This window comes from Gallinula chloropus (assembly GCF_964237585.1).
Source record: "Gallinula chloropus genome assembly, chromosome: Z".
Lineage (NCBI taxonomy): Eukaryota > Metazoa > Chordata > Aves > Gruiformes > Rallidae > Gallinula > Gallinula chloropus.
In genome coordinates, this window is record NC_140089.1 from 76,528,881 (window position 1) to 76,552,204 (window position 23,324).

A 23,324-nucleotide genomic window follows, 5' to 3' on the forward strand; every position below is an offset into this window, starting at 1 on the left:
GTTTCATAACTGCAAAGTTGTTTCTTGCTTTGAGAGTGAAGTTGTAGTAGGACTCCATTCCCTCTCTATGTTAGTGTATTCAGTACAGGTTTATAATCATCTTGGTTGTTCCCTCATGGTAGTAACTGAGTGCAGCATCTTGCACAAAAAGTTTGCACCTTCTGTTTTGGTAGCAGCTTTTTAGGTGTGACTGTAGTAAAATATTGTTTAATTGCTGAGGTGTGACTAATGGAGGATATGCTGTATAATTTTTTTGTTTGTATAGCAGAAGGTGTGGCCATAATGGTAACCCAAAGTTGCATATGTCAGATAGTACTGCCTTAGTGAAGTCTATAGATATAGCATACAGACTATGTATATTATTTATATATATAGTATTTCTTTTCCATTCTCTTTTTTTTTTTGGTGGAATTTTCCATGACATTACAGTACAAAACACTGTTAACTGTTTTCAGAGGAAACAAGAATAGAAGAATAGACTAGACAAGGATGTGCTTATAATAAGTGATTGAGAAGTAGGCTAGATATCCTGCATTCATGATTTACTGAGCATCTAGTACAGGCAGAATGTAAGGGGATGCTTTCAGCTAATAGAAATGTGTTAATTTGAGAAACACATTAGATGAAAGGCAGAAGATAAAAAAATCAATGTGTGTGTCTTTGATAAGAAACAGAAAGGTAACTCAAGCTATTTTCAGAATGTGGGATGCGCTGTGTATAACAGCCGATAGGGAGTAAATGAGCTGATGTCACTATTTGGAACTAATCTGAAGGTAGCAAAGGGAGGGGAAGCAAATTGTCCTGTGTATCCACAAGGAAGCACTGGCATCAAAAACTTTGGAATTTTTTAGTGGAAGTAAGACAGTTTTCACTACTTAGTGCCCTCATACCTAACAGATCTGCTTAAACAGTATACTGGAAGAATAATAAAGGAAATTATTTAGCAAATTATGAAGAGAAGTAAATTAAGGGAAAATTTAGTAATGGCATTTCTTTGAAATCTCTTAAGTTGTGAAAGCACTGAAAACAACAGTGGGGGAGCCATAGCAAAAACTGCAGAGGGCTTAAAGTCACCTTCCTGAAAATCTTCTTCATCTGATTGAAATTGTTATCACAAAATAAGAAAAATCTATTAATATGTTTAAAAGTGTTTGTTAAACAAATCTTTCCTGCATAAATATCTTTCAGATATTTTAATATAATTAAATGTCTTTTTTTCTTACAGTTCTGATCTGCTTCTTAACTGAGCTGCTCTGTGTGGCTGGAGTAAACATTCAAAAATGAGTGGTGCAGCGCTGGGCCTTGAGATAGTATTTGTCTTTTTTCTGGCCTTATTCCTACTTCATCGATATGGAGACTTCAAGAAACAGCATAGGCTGGTGATTATAGCAACATTATTGGCTTGGTATCTTTGCTTCCTTATTGTATTTATACTGCCTCTGGATGTCAGTACGGTAAGAAACATTTGAGATATATATTCTTCTTAGTTGTGTACAATTGTGTGTGGTATTTTTTTCATTCTAATCTCAGAAGACAGTATTTTAAACAGTAAATAGAGTTTCCAAATACCATTAAGCTAAACACTTCTTAGATTTTTGTATGTCGGAGTTTGTGTTTACATTTTTATTTTTTGTTGATCTCATCAGAAAACAAATCAATTTAGTATCATAGACTCATATCCTGAGTTGGAAGGTACCCATAAGGAACATCGAGTCCAACTCCTGGCTCCACATAGGACCAGTGAAGTCAGAGCATGGGACTGAGCGCATCATCCAGACTCTTCTTGAACTCGGCCAAACTCAGTGCTGTGACCACTTCCCTGGGGAGCCTGTGCCAGTGCCCGACCACCCTCTCAGTAAAGAACCTCTTCCTAATATCCAGCCTAAACCTCCCCTCTGGCAGCTTCCTGCTGTTTCCCAGGATTCTGTCACTGGTCACCAAAGAGAGATCAGTCCCTGCCACTTTGCTCCCCTGTGTCGGGAAGCCACAGATCATGATGAGGTCTCCCATCAGCCTCCTCTTTTCCAGGTTGAACAAACCAGGGGACTTCAGCATCTCCTCATAAGACTTCCCCTCCAGACCCTTCCCCATCCTTGTTGCTCTCCTCTGGGCACTCCAATATTTTAGTGTCCCTCTTGTCCTGTTGTTGGCCCAAAAGTGGAGCTGTTATCTGGTGTGCCGTGTGCCAGAGTAGAGGTATTTGATTTATTCCATGCGTGCGCAGGGACAGGTGCTAGGTGGCACCTCCTCAAAGCCAGCACTCCACACACAGAATTTACAACCTATTTATCTTCACAGAGTCACAGAATGTTAGGAGTTGGAAGGGACTCGAAAGATCATCTAGTCCAACCCCCTGCCAGAGCAGGATCACCTAGACTGAACCACACAGGAAAATCTTGTGACTGGATTATAAAACCCCACTTAAATTTACACTAATTGGTTAGTAATTACCACATCATCTACTGTTGGTCAGGCATATTCAAATCAGCACCCATGCTCCTTGAAGGTGTGGAGGGGTGTCAATTACACAGTCCTTTTATTGGGTGGGTGGTCACTAACCCCCACTGCCACCTTTACCTTCCCCCCAGTTTTTGTTGACTTCATGCCTCTCTAGCAATGCCCCAGCCTTGGCACCTGCTGGGGCAGGATGTCTCCCCTATCTTTCAGCTCTGCTGCAAGGATACTTTCTAGCAAAACATGCGTCATAGCAGTCCTTCAGCCCTCCTTCAAAAGCAGATTTGGTAGAGAAGCAATTTAGTACATTTAACCCTAGTCTAAACAGTGCCTAAGCACTAACCCAAACATATTTTTGTCCCTGTAAAAATTGTACTTTATAGATAACTGTGGCACCCAGAACTGCACACACAGTACTCGAGGCGAGGCCGCCCCAGCGCAGTGCAGAGCGGGACAGGCCCCTCCCTGGCCCGGCCGGCCTTGCCGTGCTTGATGCACCCCAGGATAAGGTTGTCCCTCCTGGCTGCCTGGGCACACTGCTGGCTCATGGGGAACTTGCTGTCGACCAAGATCCCCAAATCCCTCTCAGCATGGCTGGCCTCCAACACTTGATCCCCCAGGCTGGATGTGCAGCCAGGGTTGCCCCTTTTCAGGTGCAGAAGCTGGCACTTGCCCTTGTTAAACTTCATGATGTTGGTGACTGCCCAGCTCTCTAACCTGCCCAGGTCTCTGTGCAAGGCTTTCTCCCTCTGAATGGTGCCAACAGCTCCTCCCAATTTGGTATCATCTGCATTTCAGTGTTTTAAAAATTCATTATTTGTGTACAGGAATGTTTTTATCTGTTCAGCGAACACGAAAACTTACAGTATTTTACTTTACTTGACCTGCAGATTTTATGTTGTTTTGAAGGTTTATTAGAATAACTGCTTCCAAATGTAAACCTGGAGTACAGGAAATGTTGTTAAAAATGAGACTTACTAGTTTTAAATAAATGTTTTACTATCTTCTGGTCACTGAAATAAAATCATTTGTCTTTTAGACTATTTATAATCGGTGCAAACTTGCTGTTAACTCCAGCCCTGCGGAAAGTAATGGCTCTTACGTTACTCTTGCTCCAAGGTATCAGCTGTATGTTTTCTTCATTAGACTGTTTAAAAAATATATTTTATTATTTTCTTTATTAAATAATAATAAAGTATTGTGTTTTTAAGACTAATAAATGTATTCTGTGTGATATGACATTTGAAGATTGTAAGCATAAAGGAGCGAGGGAAGAGGTGAAGAAAAAAGTGCATCTGCATCTTTTGGTAGTAATTTATAAAGTACTTCCAGCTAATTAAATATTTCTCTTCTTTTCTAAATTTCATGCTAGATTTCTTCTATTTTGTTGTTAAAGCAACTGAACTATGCTTTCGAAGCACCTTGATTGTCTCTGGGGAGAGGAATTGGTGAATGCTTATCTTTCCTTCACCATCTTAAAGACTTTAGACCCGAAAATCTAATTTTATGCCATATGAATTAAATTGGGAGGCTTGGCTTATATATAAGCTGTTTATCTAATGGCTTTTTATAATTGCTTATATATAGTCATTCGAGTTATCTGAATATTCTGAATATATTCTGCTGAAGTGACAGTAGCCTGCTGATTGTCTTCTGGCAGGAAGAAAGTAATCTCTCAAACATGGGAAATGTAGGTCAATGTGGGCTCTGTCCATGTCTGCTCGTTCTTTAGCCTCCACTGGCTATTTCCACATCTTGTAGATGTGTGCATTGTCGTTACCCGTAAGATGATTAGAGCATTGGAGATGTCAGTTGATAGGTCCATGCAATGGGTGCCAGTTTTGTTGCCCCAAAGTGGGGCTATCTGGATGTTGTATATCCGTGGAAGAGCAGTGAAATGCCAGGCTTAGCAGCACAGCATTCTACTCTTTATAAGACCACCCAGTGTACGTTAATCAAATGTAGTTAGGTAAACACACTATTTGGAAAGTATTCAATAGCCTTTGAATTTACCTATAGTTTCAGAACATGCTGATGAACGCTAAAATAGTGTGTATATATATATACTATAAGATGATATTTCTATTTGATATTCTCAGTAATCTAGCAGATACTGTGTTGGTGCAACTTGTATGTTAACACTTTGTTTTAGTCACACTACCTGTTATTCTATGGTAATTTGATGATTTTGTTTTGAAAATATTAAGGCTGTGTACATAAAAACTTACTACTCAGGCTTAACTAATTTGACCTTGGAAAACAACGATTATTTTTCAATAGATTCTGCTATTAAATCAACCATATTGCCCCTTGACACACCATTGTTTCATTACCCAGACAGGTGTGGGAGAAAAACCACAAAGCATCTTAGTGTGGATAGACACTTGGTGTTTTGCAGTTTTTTTATTACTGAGAGGCTCTGGTGGTCTTCTGAAGCAAACACGACCTGTCCAAAAATACTGGTTCAACAAGTCACAGTTTATAAAAGCCCAACTAAATCCAGCTGTGCAAGAGAAGCAACACCTAATACATTTTTCACCACTATATGCCATAGGTAGTAGAGCTAGGTGATGGGGTCTCTAGATACTTTTAAAAAAACTACGCCCTAAATAAAGTTGAATCATCTTCTGTCTACACAAGTGTTTTTTCCTTTGCATGACAAAAGTGCTTCCTGCCTGCCCTAGTTTAGCCCCAGCCAGCGGCTGAGCACTATACAGCTGCTCACTGATTTCCCACCCTCCCAAAAAGGGTGGGGGAAAACGTGGGGGGAGAAGGGAGAAAAAAGGGGGAAGACAAAGGCAAACCTCATGGGTTGGGTTAAGCGTAGCTTACTGGGACAGCAAAGCAAGAGAGAAATAACAGTAACAGGACTTACAGCCAAAAATACAAACCTCTGATAGACAGTGCAGTCTCTTGCTGCACAGCACCACTCTGACTGTATGGCTCAGACCTGTTCCCAAAGTCAGACTGTACCCAAACCACATGTCGTGGAGCCACACACCCCTCTCCCAGCAGCCCCCCATGATGTCATAGCATGGAATACCCCTTTTGATTAGTTTGGGTCACCTCTCCTAGCTGTGTCCCCTCCCAGCTTCCTGGGTGCCCCACCACCTTCTCGTTAGCAGGGCAGCAGGAGAAGCTGAAAAGGCCTTGACTGTGTCACAACAACTAAACCATCAGCATGTTATCAGCACTGCTCTCATCCTAACTCCAAACACAGTGCTGCACCAGCTGCTAGAAAGAAATTAACTCTATCCTAGCCCAACCCAGGACACTACCCAGAAGAAAATTGTAACCATAAATTGCTTAATTGCTTATTTCTCTTTAGTTTTTGAGCTACTATTTTTTGTTTCTCTAAGAAAGCTATCTAGTCCAGATGTTATTTGCAGTGAGGAGAATAATAAACATTTATGAGTGGTGATACAGTTTATTTTCTTCTGAGATAGTTGATGATTGGCCACTTACTAAAATAGTAGTATGTTACTCCTATGCTATTTTCAAAATCCTTTCTAGATAGGGTTTTATATAAAATGGGTTTTTATACACTTGGTCCTACAACTAACAATGAACTTCTCTACATTGTTACAGCAAGCAAAAATGCTTTAAACCATGGAGTTATATTCCTAATGGGATTATGCCAATTTTCTGGCGTGTTGTATATTGGACGTCACAGTTTTTAACATGGTAAGTAAGGCAAAAGACTATGACAGACTATGATATAGGTATAGTTTCTAACTGCAACATCTTAACAATCATAGCATATTCCTTAAGAATATCTATCACTATTCCACAAAACTATCTAATAATATATTATTTGCTAGCAGTGAAATGTCTCTAATAATTGCTGTATTAAATTGAGTATACTTTCTCTTACATGGTTCACTTTTATAGTTGGAACTGAGTAGTTGATATGTAGAGGTGTTTATCAATAGATAGTATGAAAAAAAAAGAGGTTTAGGCAACAGATCACCGAAATAATTCCATTAATAAGCTGGGTAGTTTTCAAATAATACTGTAAATAGTTTCTTTTATTTATAGATGTAGCTACAGCAAACAAATTGTGTTTTTGGGTCCTGCCACTGCTAAACTTACCTTTGGTTGTTGTTTTTATTTTTTTTTTTATTTGGCTGATGTGGTTTGGTTTTGCTTGCTTTTCTCCTAGGATTCTGCTGCCTTTCATGCAGTCATATGCTAGATCAGGAGGGTTCTCCATTACTGGAAAGATTAAAACTGCATTGATTGAGAATGCGATCTATTACGGCACTTACTTGTTGATTTTTGGAGCATTTTTAATATATGTGGCTGTAAACCCAAACTTCAATTTACAATGGTAAGAATAATGTTGTAAACACTTGCATGAGCTCATACAGAATTGTCATGGGTAATCTCTTTTGTAGATGTAATGGGTCTTTTTAAAAACGATTGATCAGATTTTTACTAGGCAGTTTGAAAGTTTTGTTGACTTTTTATGGAAAAGGATTTTTTGACTATTTTTAGAAACTTGTCTTTCGTTTTTCTGTTTGTTCCTGTAAACATGAAAGCCTTATTAGTTTATAGATACTTCAGGGTTGCTTTCTTGCAGGTGCAGTAGAATGATACTGTGTGATTGATCGTGGGGATTTTTGTTTGATTTTGCTATTGTTTTCTTCCTTAGGAACCAACTTCAGACTATTGGGATAGCTGCTGCAAACACATGGGGTCTCTTTCTTCTTGTGTTGCTTTTGGGTTATGGGTTAGTGGAAATTCCCCGTTCTCACTGGAATGGGGCCAAAAGGGGTTATCTACTCATGAAGACCTATTTCAAGGCTGCCAAGCTGATGACTGAAAAAGCAGATGCAGAGGAGAATTTAGAGGATATTATGGAGGTAAGTAACTGTGTTTCACTATGAAGTAAGTGAAGGCTGCTGTTAATTGTCTCTGAATTTCCTAGTGTTGGGTACATATGGCAAGAAAACATAAGTAGTGTGAACTTATTGTGAAATATCAGTAAACTAAGAAAATCGTCATAATGTGACACTTGATGACACATGGTTCTGTGTAAAAATAAAAAGACCGGTATCCTCATGTGAAGAAATTCACATCTTGATAGCCATTTGTTGGTTTTATTCTTTTATTGACCGTTTCAAAGTAATATAGGCCACTAATGAATGACATCCCAGAATGCACTCGAAAATAAAGTATTTTCACTAGTACTCATGCAAATTGAGTATGTCTGCTTTTACATTCAGGTCCCATTATATTTCTGGAATCTTCATAAGTTTCCAAGTTGGATTTGCAGGACCATGCTATTTGCCTTTTGACAAAAGAATATGTAGGCAATTTGGTTTTCAAACAGGGGGTTTTTTGAGGCTGTATTTATTGTTATTTGTGAGCAATAGACTGTAGTATAGTTCAAGAATAGAATGGAAATGCAACCCTGTTGAACAGTTTATTTCCCGTTTTACTACTCTGAAACAATGGCTTCGGAGTAATACTTCTGAGGAGTTGTTAAGGTAGGGTGGTAACTTCTTCTGTGGTAAATCAACATAAAATACTAGTAGAATATTTATTCTTCGGTAACAGCATTTTGAAGAATTTGCTAAAAACATCTGTGTTGGTACATAACTACAAAACTACAAAAGGGGAAAATGAGCAACAAAATCTTTGCTTTCAGGCTAGCACTTAGTATAGAACAGAATAAAAGAGATTATTTCAGTTGGAAGGGAACCTACAACTGCCTGACCACTTCACGGCTGACCAGAATTTAAAGTAAATTATTAAAAGCATTGTCCACATGCCTGGACAGGGAGGTGCTGATCTCTTCTCCACAGTAGCCAGTGATAGGACATGTGTGAATGTCTCAAAACTGCAGCAGGGGAGGTTCACCGTGGACATGAGGAAGCATTTCTTTACCCAGAGGGGGTCACACAGTGGAATAGGCTTCCCAGAGTGGGAAGTATTTAAACTACTTACATGTACCCTATAAATACACCTTCCATTATCTTTTATTAGATGTTTAGTAAAGGTGTGGCTTTTAGGAAGTTCTATTGTTTTTAAACTCTGATGGTTATCTTTTCCATTGGGATGTCTGGAACACTTGTAATTTGTTTAACATCATGAAACAGCTATTTATTTATTGTTTTCCTCAACAGGAAGTCCGTAAAGTAAGTGAGAGCATCAAGTATAACCACCCTTTGAGAAAATGTGTTGATACAATACTGAAAAAGGTAACAAGTTGCTCATCTTCATCTGTAATTGTTCAGCTGGGTAGTGGTGCTTCCTGCACCTACTGAATACTTGTACATTTTTCCCTTTAATATAAAATCTCTACTTGCATTTTAGGCGTTTCTGACCAGACTTGGAGTTTAAATTTGTTGTGGAATCCTTTCTTGTGTAGTCATCTGCTTTATTTTCATCTATGTAGTTAGAAACAGAAAAATTTACAGTTAGAATGAGCTTTTCAGTTGCACGAAATGCTCCAAATATTTACAAAAAATTAACACAGCACTTGCAACTCCTTCATCTTCCAGTTAATTTTCTCTTTTCCTTCCAGTGTCCTACTGAGTACCAGGAAAGAATGGGTAGAAACATGGATGATTATGAAGATTTTGATGAAAGACAGAATAGTTACCCAAGTGAAAAAAGTTTGGTCAAACTTCACAAGCAGGTATATTAATAAATGAGAGCATGCCTTACTTGGGCTAATGTAATAAGAATGAATGCTAGTTAGTATTTTTCAGTGCACTTGACCTGAATTGCTGAGTAGAGTGGGTTTTGGGCTTGCCACTTAACAGAAACTTTTCTCAGTGATAGAAAACATAGAAGTTTAATATGATGGCCAGATAAAATTTCTGGATGTATAAAAAGTGTTCTTGTTGCATTGTATCTTGACAGTGTTTTAACTGTCTGAGAGTATGCTTTGTTATGGTAGTTGGCAGTACATTCTAAAGAAATTGTGGTAAAAGCTTGTTGTTAACAAAGATGCAAAAATAAAGTGGTATGCTGGAAAAAGTAGGCTGTTACAGTTACAGAGAGATAGTGATGAAAGAACTGCAGAACTCAGGAATCATGTATGAAGTCCTCTTATGATTGATATGTTTAGAAAATTAACTGCTTGCATTTCATGGTTCACCCTAGCCAACAGCTGAACACCGTGCAGCCACTTGCTTGTTTTCTCCCCCCATAGACAGTGAAGGGGAGAAAAAAGGAAGGGGGTGGGGGAGAAAGGAAGGGAAAAAAGGCAAACCTTGTGGGTTGGAAAGATAAAAAAACCTGGTGATACACAATGCAGTTTTCCTACCTAGCCATGCCATTCAGATCATACAGCTCAGATGTGTCACAAAGCTGTACCGTACCCAAGCCATGCGCCCTGGAGCTGCACATCCCTCCCTCACCAGCCCCCTTCATGCTGAGTATGACATCGTGATACGGAATAGCCCCTGTAGCTAGTTTGGGTCACCTCTCCTGTCCGTGTCCCTTCCCAGTTTCCTGGGTGCCCCCCACCTTCTCATTAGCAAGAAGTTATGAACAACTGAGAAGTCCTTGACTGCTTGGCAACAACTAAACCATCAGTGTGTTACCACACTCCTCTCATCCTAACTCCCAAACACAGCGCTACATCAACTTCTAGAAAGAAAATTAACTCTATCCTAGCCCAACCCAGGACATTGCTTTTGTGGGTATACAGAATGAATTCTTCAATGTAGACATTTTTTGCAAAGTTTTTATCTTGTTTCATGAAACAAGTATTTATAATGATAATTTCTTGTAATTTATTATAGGTAATCTATTCAGTGCAGAGACATCGTCGTACACAGGTTCAGTGGCAGATTCTTTTAGAACAAGCATTTTACTTAGAAGATGTGGCAAAAAATGAAACCAGTGCAACTCGACAGTTTGTTCATACCTTTCATTCCCAGGAACCAGAGAATAAAATTGTTCAGTATTTCTACACACCAACTGTTGGTAAGTGGTGTCATGCAGATTTTGAACATGTAAATGAGTAACTTGTACTTTTTTGTAAGAACTGATTGTTCTATCTAAAAAGTTCAGTTACGGTAGAGTGGAATAAACGTGCATGTCAGTGCATTTATTATGTGATGCAGCAGCTATCAGGATTGATTTCTGCTCTTGACCATAAGCTTATTTTTTTTCAGAAATTTCGTAGGAGTTACGTGCTGTAATACCAATAGCAAACTTAACGGTCTTAGAAGAAGAAAGAAAAATAACAACCTTAATTGTTAGTTCAAGGCTACCTTCAACATTTGTGGGGTACTACTGAGGTAGCACCACTCTTCCAGTACAGCAAGAGGAGAGGACCTTTTTGTCTGTCATTCATGTACCAAACACTAGGACACGTGGCTGCTTGAGCATCGTTTTAGAAAGTGTCTTCTCCTAAACATGTTTTAATTTGTTGTGTACTAGCAATGACTTATTTCCAGGGTAGGACAGTGTAGTTTTACAGCCTAAGCCTTATTTCTGAGAGAGTGACAGATACCAGTCAGGAAGTGGATCATCCATAGTATTTCGGCCAAAAGTGCTGTTCTACACCACCAGGCCAAATCTGTTTGCAAAATTTGCCTCCCAAATCCCACCCTGTTTTCCCCAGCTGTGCATATGGTATCCTAGGGCTGAGCCAGTTTTCTAGGCAATGAAAAATCCATGAAATTAAGTGTGTGACCCCACAGATTCCAGCATTGATTTTAAGGACATGCATATAAGAAGTTCATAATGTTTTTTTGTGAGAGTTTTCTTTTCCTGGTTGTATAATTTTCATTCATATCTTTTGGATGTCTGTGTGTTTGTTTTTTCCAGAGTGGTACTGGGAGTGTCTTCTACGACCATGGTTTTATAGGGTACTTGCAGTTGTCCTGGCCACATTCTCTGTAATTGTTGTGTGGTCAGAGTGCACGTTTTTCAGCACAAAACCAGTTTTATCACTGTTTGCAGTTTTCATACAGCTGGCAGAGAAGACATACAATTATATATACATAGAGGTAAGTTTGAGATAATCAGTTAACAAAAATCTTTTCAGATAGACTGTTACTACAATAGTAGTAGACTAGATTGATTTAAAACTAAGTCTCTAAATCTGTTAACTTTGTGAAAGTCTCTAAAATATGTAATACCAAATGTTTCTGTGGAGGGAGTCTGCCTTTTGCCACTTCTTAAAACTATCCAAAACAGGATGAAAGTTTGGCCCAGTTGAGCTGAATATTGTGTAGAGAAATTTATGAAATATCAGTATGGAACTTAGGTGTTTAGACTTTGTCTCTAACCAACCATGTATGTGACCCCTCTTTCCTAAACAGGAGTTTGCTGCTGACCAGAAATCCAGTCACAGGTGTGCCTAGCATAGATGCGCACAAATTTTTCAGTAAAGGAATGGAGCTTAAATATTCCAGTATACTAACAAAATAGGTTGAATTGATAACAATTTTTTATCACTTTATGGGAATATCACATCAATCGTAGTAATTATTGAGTAAATTACAGCAGTTTCATTTACATAACTAAAAATAAGTAGAAGACTTGTTCCTAGGGTCAGTTGTGTTAGCTTTTATGGAATGCAGGATGTTAAAAGTATCATTCTCAATTTAAATTAGTCAAAAACCCCTCCTGAAACTTCTCAGAGCTGGTGATACTGTCCTACCTCAAAGTGAAAAATTAGACTGCAGTCAACCTATTCTATGCAGACTATCTGCTGAATGCGAGAAAGCCTTTAGTAGAGTGCTACACTTGAATAACTGGGGTTTTTTGTGTTTTTTTTTTTTTCCCAGATGGCCTGTTTTCTTACCATCTTTTTCCTAAGCATCTGTGTTTATTCTACTGTCTTCAGGATCCGTGTATTTAACTATTATTACTTAGCTTCTCATCACCAGACAGATGCATACAGTCTTCTTTTCAGTGGCATGTGAGTATGTGGCATATATTTTGCAGATTTTCTCTGAAATACTCAATTGAAAATGCCTGTAAAGCTTTCATTTATATTATTTAGAATCATATGTGTATAAATCCTAATGAGCCCTATATTATGATTCTGTGATATCTAGTTATGGTTTCTTAGTATTTTTAGTGTCATAAATTGGTTTAAGTGCTGTTGCCTCTTGCATGTGTGCAGGTTATTTTGCCGTCTTACTCCACCATTATGCCTGAACTTTTTGGGCTTGACCCATATGGATGCAACCATCTCTCACAAAGACACTCAGCCAACTGCTTATACGTCCGTAAGTACAGAAAATGTGGGTTTGGGGCTTCTGTATGGTTTGGAGAATAGGCAAAGTATTTTAAAATACTTCTTTTAGTGGGATTTGGATACTCTAATCGTTTCACTGGTATTAAACAAGGTAGAAATACTTACAGATGAGGAGTTTTGTAATGATTGGTAGCAACATGGCAGTCATCAATAGCCCAGATTTTGTGTTATGGTTTCTTTATCTTACAAGAATACTGTTCTTAACTTCCTAATAGCTTTAGCTTCTGCTAGCTTTAGTGTATGGGACATCTTTGTAGATAGGGAGCAAATCTAACTTGGTACTAAAACTAGTGAGTTTGATTTTACTGAACAACCAGTTTCTGTGGGAGACAGCAAGTTACATTTCAGATCTTTGCTGTTAACAAGCAAATTCTTAGTGTTGTCCAGAGATTTTTTTCACAGCAGGTGAAAAGGTGCACTGGATTTGAGCTGGTTCTGGATTAGGTGAGACAAGATCGGGACTCCGAAACCTGGAAGTGGATACATTGGTAGCAGTGGCCTGTATATCTGGGCATTCTCTGTCAAGTGTCTGAAACAAATCTGTGGTGATAATGCTTACTTATGTTTCAGTCGCTGTAAAGGATTGTGTGTTTCTGTGTTGTGGACCGAAAGCTGTGAGCTGGCATGATCTTTATGGATATATGTAAAACGTATCTGATTAGCTTGTTCTTGTGGTTTTTTACACAGATAATGGGATCCATGAGAGTGCTGTCATTCATTGCAGATGGATTCTATATATATTACCCAATGCTTGTTGTCATTCTTTGTATTGCCACGTACTTCAGGTAAGTCATTTGCAGTACAGATCCACCATGTTTCTCCACGTTAATAGTATTAGTTTCAGCAATCAGGAAAATATTAAGTTTTCCTCTTCCATCAGTTGAGCTGTGACATATTAATAAAAATGGCAAAAAACTAAACCAATAAATTGCTATTTATATATGTGAAATGTATACTTTCGAAGAAGATTTTCTTAACTCACGACTGAGTTATGGGGGTGTCCCTGTTCCTAGATTTTGAGGTCTGATCAGTTCAAACTTAAGAGCCCACAAACATTTAGATTCTGCTTTTGAGATTAAAATTACCATGAGGAAGCCTTGTTTTCCGCAAGATTTTCTAATAAACTATGATGTATTAGCAGAAATCCTAGGTAATGAGCTTTCTAACAGACTCATAACCTGATCTGTTACAGGACTTCGGTTTCAAAACACAGTGGCTTAAATAATTTGGACTTGTTTCCATAAGCCACAGTTTGTTGGAGGCTGGAAGCGTAATTGCAGAAAATACTGTCACCTGTTTGCAGTAAAAATTTCCAAACATCTACTTTTGACCACTGTAAGGCATGAGATCCTTTCAGTCAGAAGTTGCTGAGCTACATTTATGTTCATACCTTCAGTTTTGCATTACAGTTCAGTCAGAAGCAATGTCCATGTTTTGAGTCATGTAGAATGTATTTAAATGCTGTGAATGCCCACTAATACCCTATGTGTATCCATAGATAGAAGACAAGACAAGATAGAAGACAAGATAGTCCTAGGTTTTCCATGCTTACCTTTAAGTTAGGTGAAGAAAGTGGTGGTGGAGGCAAAAAAAACACCATGAAAAGGGAACAGGGAAAGCCAATGAGAAGAAAATAATTTGTGTGACTTCTTGTCCATGATGATCCTGAGTCTTGAATGCCACAGTGAAAAGCAAAAAAAGGAGCCAAAAGGAGATGAGGTTGCTTTACTTGAACTTTAATGCTCTCTGATAATTCAGATACATGCAAAACTGGCTTTAATTAAAATGTATAAAGGAAAGCTCTCTCCCTTGTTTCATCTAGCATATTTGCAGTTCAGTTTATATATCTTAGTTTCATTATATATTTACACTGAAAACTTTAAACATTGTATGGATGCTCCATTTTGGAGAGGGGAAAAGAGTAACAAAGCCAGCAGCTGTGTTCTCTGGTGTTAAGCTGAAAAGCAGTGAAACTACTTTCATGCTATCCAGTTCCATGACTAGCTTGAAAAAGATGGAACAAGCTTGTTATCTGACTGCTACCTAATGGGTATCCAAAATCACAACCAGCACCTCAACAGTTTAGAAGTACACCAGACTCCTGAGATGAAGGTGGCTTTTCTATATTGTTAATGTTTCAAAACCACAGCAATCATAATGGGCAGAATTTTGTCTACTGGCAAAGAAGAGTCAATGAGATATAATAAGTGTAAATTCTGTTACAGCTGAGAACATTTCAAGCAATTTACATACCTTAAATCATTTGTGCTACACGTAGATTATAAACAGTTTTATCTCTCTATTTGAATAGAAATATTCCATCGTTTTCAGTTGGATTTAGGAACATGTCACTGTTCGGATTTTCTGATTTCTCAGCCAGTGTAATGGTCTGTCTTTTCTTCTATATTGCTTTTTTATTCGAATTATAAATTTCTGAATAATTTGATATATGAAACTACTCATTGTAAATTAATAAAGGAAATTGCTTCTCCACCTGCTTTTACCAGTTTAGGAACTCGTTGTTTGAATCTTCTGGGATTCCAGCAGTTCATGGGGGATAGCGAAATGACCTCTGATTTGATTGATGAAGGAAAAGAGCTTATCAGAAGGGGTAAGTTAAGTCCTCTTTCCTGGTCTTCCTGCAAAATGCAATGTGTTGTTGCATTAGACTTGTCTGAAATGTCACACCTGCAAAAAAAGCAAAAGGCGTACAGCTTGTCAACATTTTGAAAACTGTATGGAGGCAGGCTACTGCACAAAATGCAATAGACCTTTCACTTAGCAGCCTTTGTGGTTGTTATATAAACAGTGCTGGACTTCACTGACACCTGAAGTAAAGTATATCAGCTTTACTCATCCAGTATCTGAATTTTAGGCATTTCTAAATATTTTACAGTTCAGTTAAGTGGTATTCCTCTGAAGTCATCACTGATGTAATAATACCTGAGCAGATGCTTGTAGAATCTGTCATAGAGGAGATAATTGTCTTTATCATTAAGAAACTAATTTTAATCTCTGTTTGTAAGTGTGTTGATTGAACTGCCCAAATTCTATCATTCCCTTTTGGATTTTTTGCTGTGTGAACTAACAGTGCTTTATCACACAAAGCATAATGTTCTGCACAACCATAATTATTTGCAGTTCTAGAAAACTTTTTAGGTTTTTTTTTAATGTTAATTTCTATTGAAAGTGTTTCTTAAAAGTTGATAAAAGTAGTTGTGATTCTTGAGTGAGTGTTTAGAAATTAAAATTTCAGGATACAAATTTATATTATGGAATACTTTCATTCTCCTTTCACAGTTTATGAAAATCAAAACTTAGATTTACTTGAAGAGTATTAGCTTTTGGGGTTTTTTGGGTTGGGTTTCTTTTGGGGGGGTGACCGGTTGAGAAATAGAAGAGGAAAGGAAAAATCAAGCTGCTAAAGTTAAAGTAGCTCAGGTAGATCTGGATTGGCAACGTAAAGGTGAATTATTTACAGCTTAATGGTCCTGTGAAGCCTCGGGCCCTCACTCCTTCTGGAGTCTTCCATATCATTAAACAAGAGGTTACTATTGCTTTGAGTCTGTGATGATACACCTTCCAGCTTACCAGCAGGTAAGGACACAAAGTATTTGGGTCATACTTTGTGCCTCACAGAACTCAGCCAGATTTTGATTCAGTAGTGCTCGTATTTCTTCTTAACTCATAATTTTCACAACTATTTCTAAGAAGGTTTGTTTTGCTTCACCAGCTGATACCAAATGTTATGCCTTGACCCAAAATATCATCCTGGTGAATTCGTGCTAATGGGAAGCTCCATAATGATAGAGAACAAGCAGCTTTGTCTTTCGTTTTTATTTAATTTTGTGACGAATCTATTTCAGAAAGAAACTTTACTAGTAAAGTTCGTATTTTCATTGTTGGTTTAAAAAAATATTGGTAATGATTTTTCTTGCATTAAACTCAAGATAATTTTTTTTATTTATAGAGAAAAGAAAACGACAAAGGCAGGAAGAAGGTGAAAACAGAAGAAGGGTATGAGATTATTTTAGTTATTATGTCTCAAATAATTGATATAATCAGTTTATTCTTGCAGAATAGTCTTGGCTGGGAAAAAAAACAAACATGTTTTAATTTTAAAGGATAAAAGTGTAATTGTGGTCACATTACTTGGAAATTTTTGTTACTTAGTGTGCTGTGAGAACGGTTTATGCCAGTAGGTATAGCAAGCATTAAAAAGGGTCCTGATTTCTAGGATGCAGAGTAATCTGAAATGGCTTATTATCAGTCTGTTGATACTGCTCTGCTTGAAATAACTGCAGTTGCAGTGTCATGTTCACTGAAAAGGAGACAGCGTGTTCCTCCCAAATGTATGTGTTGCTTTGTCAGCTCATTGGAAAGTAACTGGCATGGATTATTTATTTTCGTCTCCAGAGTAGGAAATTACATTTAAGACAGAATTAATACTGTTACCACTGAGTAAAAGAAAGTTTGATTCATATCATACTTCAAATTCATAGTGAATTGAAAGATTTGTGAAGGTAGTCCATCTGAATAAAGGTTGCCTCATTTTAAGGAGCTTTAGAGAGCTGTAGCTTCAGTTTTTTGTTAACTTACAACATTTGGCATTTAGTATAGAAAGTCATAATTAAAGAGTTAAATCAAATGGATGCATCCATAAAATTAACTGACTAAAGAGAAAGGCAAAATATTTTCTGTAGAAAGGGATAGTTCAGTTCTGGATGACTGCCAATATTGCATAGACCTTCTGACTCTTACCCCATCTCATAATTTTAGAACTTGAACTGAAACCATGTAGTAGCAAATGCACAATGCATGTAGTATATGCTGAAATGATCTGACACTAAGCGGTAATTCTAGTTCAACAGCCAACTCAATTTTGCGTGTTACTTGTTTCTTGAGTTTACATTAAACTCTGCAGCACTTCTTGAAACTTTTGGGGCTTTTGAGAGTTTTTTCTAACTGGACCATGATTAAATGCTTGATCCTTCTGCAGCTTAGAAATGTAACATACAGCATAAATTAGCAGAGTAATTTTGAGTATACCTATAATCTGTGATCTAGATATGAATCTGAAACATATTAATGTTGAAGCAATTGGAGAAGTTTCTATTGAGACATGAAGTTGTCTCCTAATAAAGGCATGAAAAATCTTCTTTAAAATGTCATTAGACTTCATACTGAAACGTTTACATACTAAAACATGATGGAATGGCAGCACAACAGAACAGCAAGCATAGTAAATGCAGCCTGTACAATTGGGGTTTTTTGTGCCATCTCTATTACCATCTTACCACTAGATGGCAGTAGAAATCCACAAAAGCACTATTCCCACCATCGCTTGAAGCAGTTGAATGAACTTTGAGTGCAGACTTAATATGTCGCTTCTTTTCTGCAAGCCTTTGTTCTAAAGAGCTGTTACAGTAACCAGTTCAGTAACAGGATATATCTTTGGTTTAAAACAAATCAAAAATTCTTCCTGTATCAAGATACTGCACAGAAACACACTCAAAGTATTACTTTCTTACTCTGATATGATTGACCAGTTAGTTCTAAATTTTGGGTCTGGAATATTCCTTGATCCTACCTATGCTTTTGTTGTGTTACTTTTTCCTCAGAGTTTGTGTTTCTCTTTTTTTGTCTTCCAGGAATGGAAAGAGAGGTATGGAAATAGAGATGATTCCACTAGAAACAGAGTTGTCCACACAGACCAGAAGGAATCCAGCTTTTCAGAGACCAATGCCAATAGACGTAAGTAAGCTTTGTGGGTTTTGTAGGGAATTGGGTTATTTTGTGGGGTTTGATTTTTTGTTTGGTTCGTTGTGTTTTCAGTATCTTGTGTGCACAGCACTGGCTGTGTGAGTAGCTTCAGGTAGATTCCTTCTTATCTTAGGTGATGTGTTGATGCCTTCCCTGCTGTGGCGCAGTGCCATCTTGCCCATTAAGACACCTGAAAAGGGGTGCTGTACTTCTTCCCATCTTCAACACCTCGACTAGTTCTGTCTAGTCTCAATTAACTTGGTTTTCTTAAAGAACTTAGAATGAAGCAGGGAAGAGTAGCGGTTGTCAGCAGAGAGATTTTATGTAGGATATATCTTAAATTTGAGAGTTTTAAATCTTAAAATTTACCTCTTATAGTTGCAAATGAACTCTCAGACTGGAATAACATAACAAACAACAAATGTAAAGCAAAGAAATTATTACACATGTGTATGTGTGTTAATTCAATAGCGTGTTATCAAAAAGCTTCTCTGTGGATGCACTAAACTTCAAAAACATTGATTTATCACAGTGTTAATGTTTTTTATGTATTTTATGTGGTCTTGTAAGTTAATAAGTGAGAAATGAAACTGAAAAAAAGGAATAGAGGAAGAGGAAAGAAGCTTTGAGCATACTTTTGAGACAACTTTGCTCAGTTTGCCCTTCCTCTTTACAAAGTTGGAAACGCAGATTGCCCCTTTAAAAACAAATGAAACCAAACATCTCCAGCTAACTTAAGTTGGGAAATTATGAAGATGAATGGATGATTGATTGATGTAAAAGTAAAGGTTGTATGTATCTTCTCATTTTCTTTGATTCTTTACAAAGTAGATCTCACTGTACGTGAGGGGCAAATGAAAAGCCATAGTTACACTGCTGTGGAGATATAAATCTAAAATACTGCAAATTTGAGTATGTAGCCAGGTTTGGTCACACTTAGACTTTGGATGAGATACTAGAAAATTATTATTATGGTCTTTTAAGTTTACTATGTCCGCACACTGCAGAGTGTTCATACAGCAAATAAGTGTCTTTCCTTCCTTTGACTTATTCAGCATTATCAAAGTATACCCGATCAAATGGTAGGACTGAAAGAGACAGAATAGAACTCCTCCAGGATGCAGAACCGTTGGATTTTAATGCAGATGCAATTAGTGATGATCCTCTTGAGTCGGACTCGGGAAGGTGAGGAATCTTCTGTGCTATTTACTAGTAAAATATACTAATGTGTTCTGATCTATGACAGCTGTATTAGATAGTTTTATAATAATAGTTTTGTAAACAAAACTTACCATCTCCTTTAGCTCTTTTTCTTTCCTCTTTGTTCACCATCATATGAGAATTGTTTTGAGACAGATTGAAAACCGAAAGTTCAACAGTTTTTCAGAAATGTATGGGTGAGATTTGAGTTAAATATTGTTTTGTCTACTGGCCTAATCTGAGAAGTACTGGATATAAAACCAGAAATCTGGAGAATGGCCACATTGCTTAGTCGCGCTGTGCTCTAGTAACCTGCTTTTCATTCTGTAGAAGTAATAAAATAAGAATAACTACCTATGAAATATCAATTACTTAAAAATAGCTTGTGTAACATTGATTTTTTTTAAACTCTAACTCCTGCAATAGTTATAAGCATTCTAGGACAGCAAGAGCACTAGAGACATTAGGTTCTGGCTTTCTGTCCAGGTTTTGATAAATACTGTGAAGAGAAGTTACATTGTGCTTGTTTGGGAACTTATTTGTTCTTTGAAGATGCTTTTAAAATACATTTGATCAACAATTTATGAAACTGTTTCTCTCCCATTAAGTATGCAGCCATTTGTTTTCTTTATCTTTGATATTTTATTTCTCTTAGGAATACCCAATGAGATGTTGCTAAATTACTCTACTTTTGTATGCTCTTGTTTTGTTGGGTTTTTTAGGAAAAAAAAAAGTAGTTCAACAAAAACTATTTAACTTCTTTCCTTTGTATCAGGAAACAAATCTATTTAGGACTCTCAGTATTCATATCACTGTTTTTCTTGGTCACATGGGATTTGATTTAATGACTATCTATCAAATTCTCAGGAAACAGCAATATAGTAGAAATTCAGGTCCTGTAATCACTGAGACTTAAGGAGCAAAAGTACAGTGAGAGTTATATGATTTCATGGGTATTTATTTATTTTTATTTCCTTTGATACTTTTTCATATTTAAAATTGATTCTGTAGGTACCAGCCTGGTGGAAGATACCTGTCAATGTCTCGAAGCCAAATGTTTGATGATGTCTAAACTACTCAAACCTAAAGAAAATTCTGTGGAAATCTGTTTCCTACTCATTGCTTGGAAAAGGCTGTGTTTATGATGCATCGCTGAACCAGGAAAGACCATTTTTGTTTAAAAAAAGAATATGAAGGAACAACTATTTTGGAAATGCACCTGTATGATAACTTTACTACTTAGGACAAGAATTTGCTTCTTCTATGGTAGATATTGTTGTGCATCAGTGTGGGCTTTTGTCTCATCACCAAAAGGAGAAAACTGTTAAGTTCACAGAGGGTAAACTTCATAAAATACACACAGGATTCAACTTGAACTGTAACATTATAAGTTTTAGAAAGGGGATATCTGTTAATAAAGTTCACAGAGGGTAAACTTCACAAATACACCCAGGGTTCAACTTGAACTGTAACATTACAAGTTTTAGGAAGGGGATATTGAAATAATTTTTTTGTATTATAACAGATGCTGTGATAGCATCTTAATGCATCCAAAGTGCAGTTATATCACTTACTATAACACTTTCTATGATTTTTCTATTTGAAGTTTATGCCTAGTTCAGAATTAAAGGCTTCTTTTAGCTTCAGTGGTCTTTGAATCAGACCCTGTATAAATAGAAAGATTGAATGTCAGGCTGTTCATATAATCATAAAATGCATGTTCCAATACTTGAAGGGCGGCTGCAAAGAAAATGGAGCCACCCTTTTTGCAAGGAGTCATATGGAAAGGACAAGAGCCAATGGATGAAAGTTACTTCTGGGGGGATTCCAATTGGATATGAGGAAAATTATTCCAATGGCTGATTGTTCTCATTGTGAACAATCTCCCCAGGGGATTCCCCAACATTGGACACTGTTAAGATTTGGTTGGACAGGATGCTGAGCCATCTTGTCTAGACTGTCCTTTTGCCAAGAAAGCTTGGCCAACATTGATGTCCCTTAAAACCCAGTATTTTTTGATTCTATGATTCTATGAAAGCTGGTGGCATAAATTTAGTAGCAAGGTGTATTGGTCAAGAAAGGCTGTATTTTTTTTTTCTTTTCCAACATTATAAGCAGATAAATGATTTTAGCATGTGTAAATAGTTGAAATTGAGTACGGACCAGAGTTTCACTGTCGTATGAGCATATGTGCAATACCAAGAATACATTATTGAAGATACAATGCCTGCTTAAGATTTTTACAGTTGTAACAGTTGAAAATCTTGGCACACTAATGTTTTTGTAGCTGTAAGAGAAATATAATGTGAAAATTGAGTTAAATGCTGAAACATTATAATTTGCACACACCTCAGGCACGGCTTCAAACTGCAGGGTATTTCTTTAAAAGAAGGGAAACACATAGCATGACTAGATAAAGGTAAACACTTTTAGTGTCCCAAATTCCCTGATTGCGTTATTTATCTGTCCTTAAGGTGCCTGTATCTTGCAGTAAATTGTTGCAAAAAGAATAATGTTTATTCAGTTGAATGCCATTCAGAAATGCCAATTATTAACAGTGTAAAAAAGCATCACATTAATTTCATTGGTGTAGATATATTTCTAAACTGTAATTAGTTGAATTTTCAGATGTAATCATAAGGTAAAAGATGTGGTCAAAATCATGTTATCATTAATTTCAAATGTTGCTTTATTACAGTTTGTCTTAAGTCTTTACCACTGGGGAGTTTTTTTATGTGCTTATTCAAAAGTTATGTTGAAAACTGAAAGACAACATGTTTCTATCATGAATTCTTTATTGTGCTTAAAAAACAGACATTCCTTAAAGCAGCTAGAAATGAGTTACTCTAAAATGGAAGTTTTCATGAATGAGGTATTCTACTAATTTTCAGAAATAAATGGGTCTTTGGGCAACCTGGTCTAGTGAAGGTGTCCCTGCCCATGGCATCAGGGCTGGAACTAGATGATCCTTCAGGTCCTTTCCAACCCAAAGCATTCTATGATTCTTTGTTTTCTGAAGTAATAGTTAATGGGAATCTAACTACCTCCGGTGATTTAGTACATCACGTGTTCTAACAGTGGTATTTGTAATATATTGATATGCCTGTTTTAAAACACTGACTTGTTACTATGAAGGATAAATAATACACTATTTGTATAGAAATAATTATATTAATAAATTGGCGGGCATAAAGTAATCATCAGTTCTGTTCTTAGGTGAATACACTGAACAACAGCCACGTCCACATGTATTCAAGCTCATACAATTTCCAGATTACCTGTAGAAGAGCACTTACTTAGTTTGGATGTTTTGTATATTATAAAATTTTGATCAAAATCTTATGGCTGTATCAGGGACTGGAAGCTGAAATGATGAAACTTTTTATTCAGACTGGTCTTCAGCAACTTTTGTTAGCACCTCACCTGTTTATTTTAGATCTGCATAGAAATGCTGTTCTTAGGTGAAAGGGGTTGTATATGTTCTTGGACTTCCATTCACATGAATGTTTTTAGACTTGATATTTCTATTTGTTAAATTTTTATCTTATTTAATTGTCCAGTTTATTTGTAAAAATATTTGGATGAAATAAAGGTAAGGTTCTTTGATTAACTCTTGAAATACCACTGTAAAGGGATCTAATTCAGTGCTAATGGGAAAATTATTCATGGAATG

At 36.9% G+C, this 23,324-nt stretch overlaps 1 protein-coding gene across 1 annotated transcript; it reads left to right on the forward strand.

Moving 5' to 3' along the window:
- Positions 1-1,280: 1,280 nt before the first annotated feature.
- Positions 1,281-20,723, forward strand: LMBRD2 (LMBR1 domain containing 2; the record flags this gene model as incomplete). The annotated part of the gene is made up of 17 exons (XM_084278605.1): positions 1,281-1,454; positions 3,494-3,573; positions 6,043-6,138; positions 6,617-6,784; positions 7,109-7,319; positions 8,586-8,660; positions 8,987-9,100; positions 10,215-10,398; positions 11,248-11,429; positions 12,213-12,346; positions 12,554-12,659; positions 13,376-13,473; positions 15,196-15,299; positions 16,659-16,705; positions 18,340-18,442; positions 19,507-19,636; positions 20,663-20,723. 17 exons carry the CDS (start codon positions 1,281-1,283, stop codon positions 20,721-20,723), a joined length of 2,067 nt encoding a protein of 688 aa, XP_084134731.1.
- Between the last annotated feature and the right edge of the window lie 2,601 nt (positions 20,724-23,324).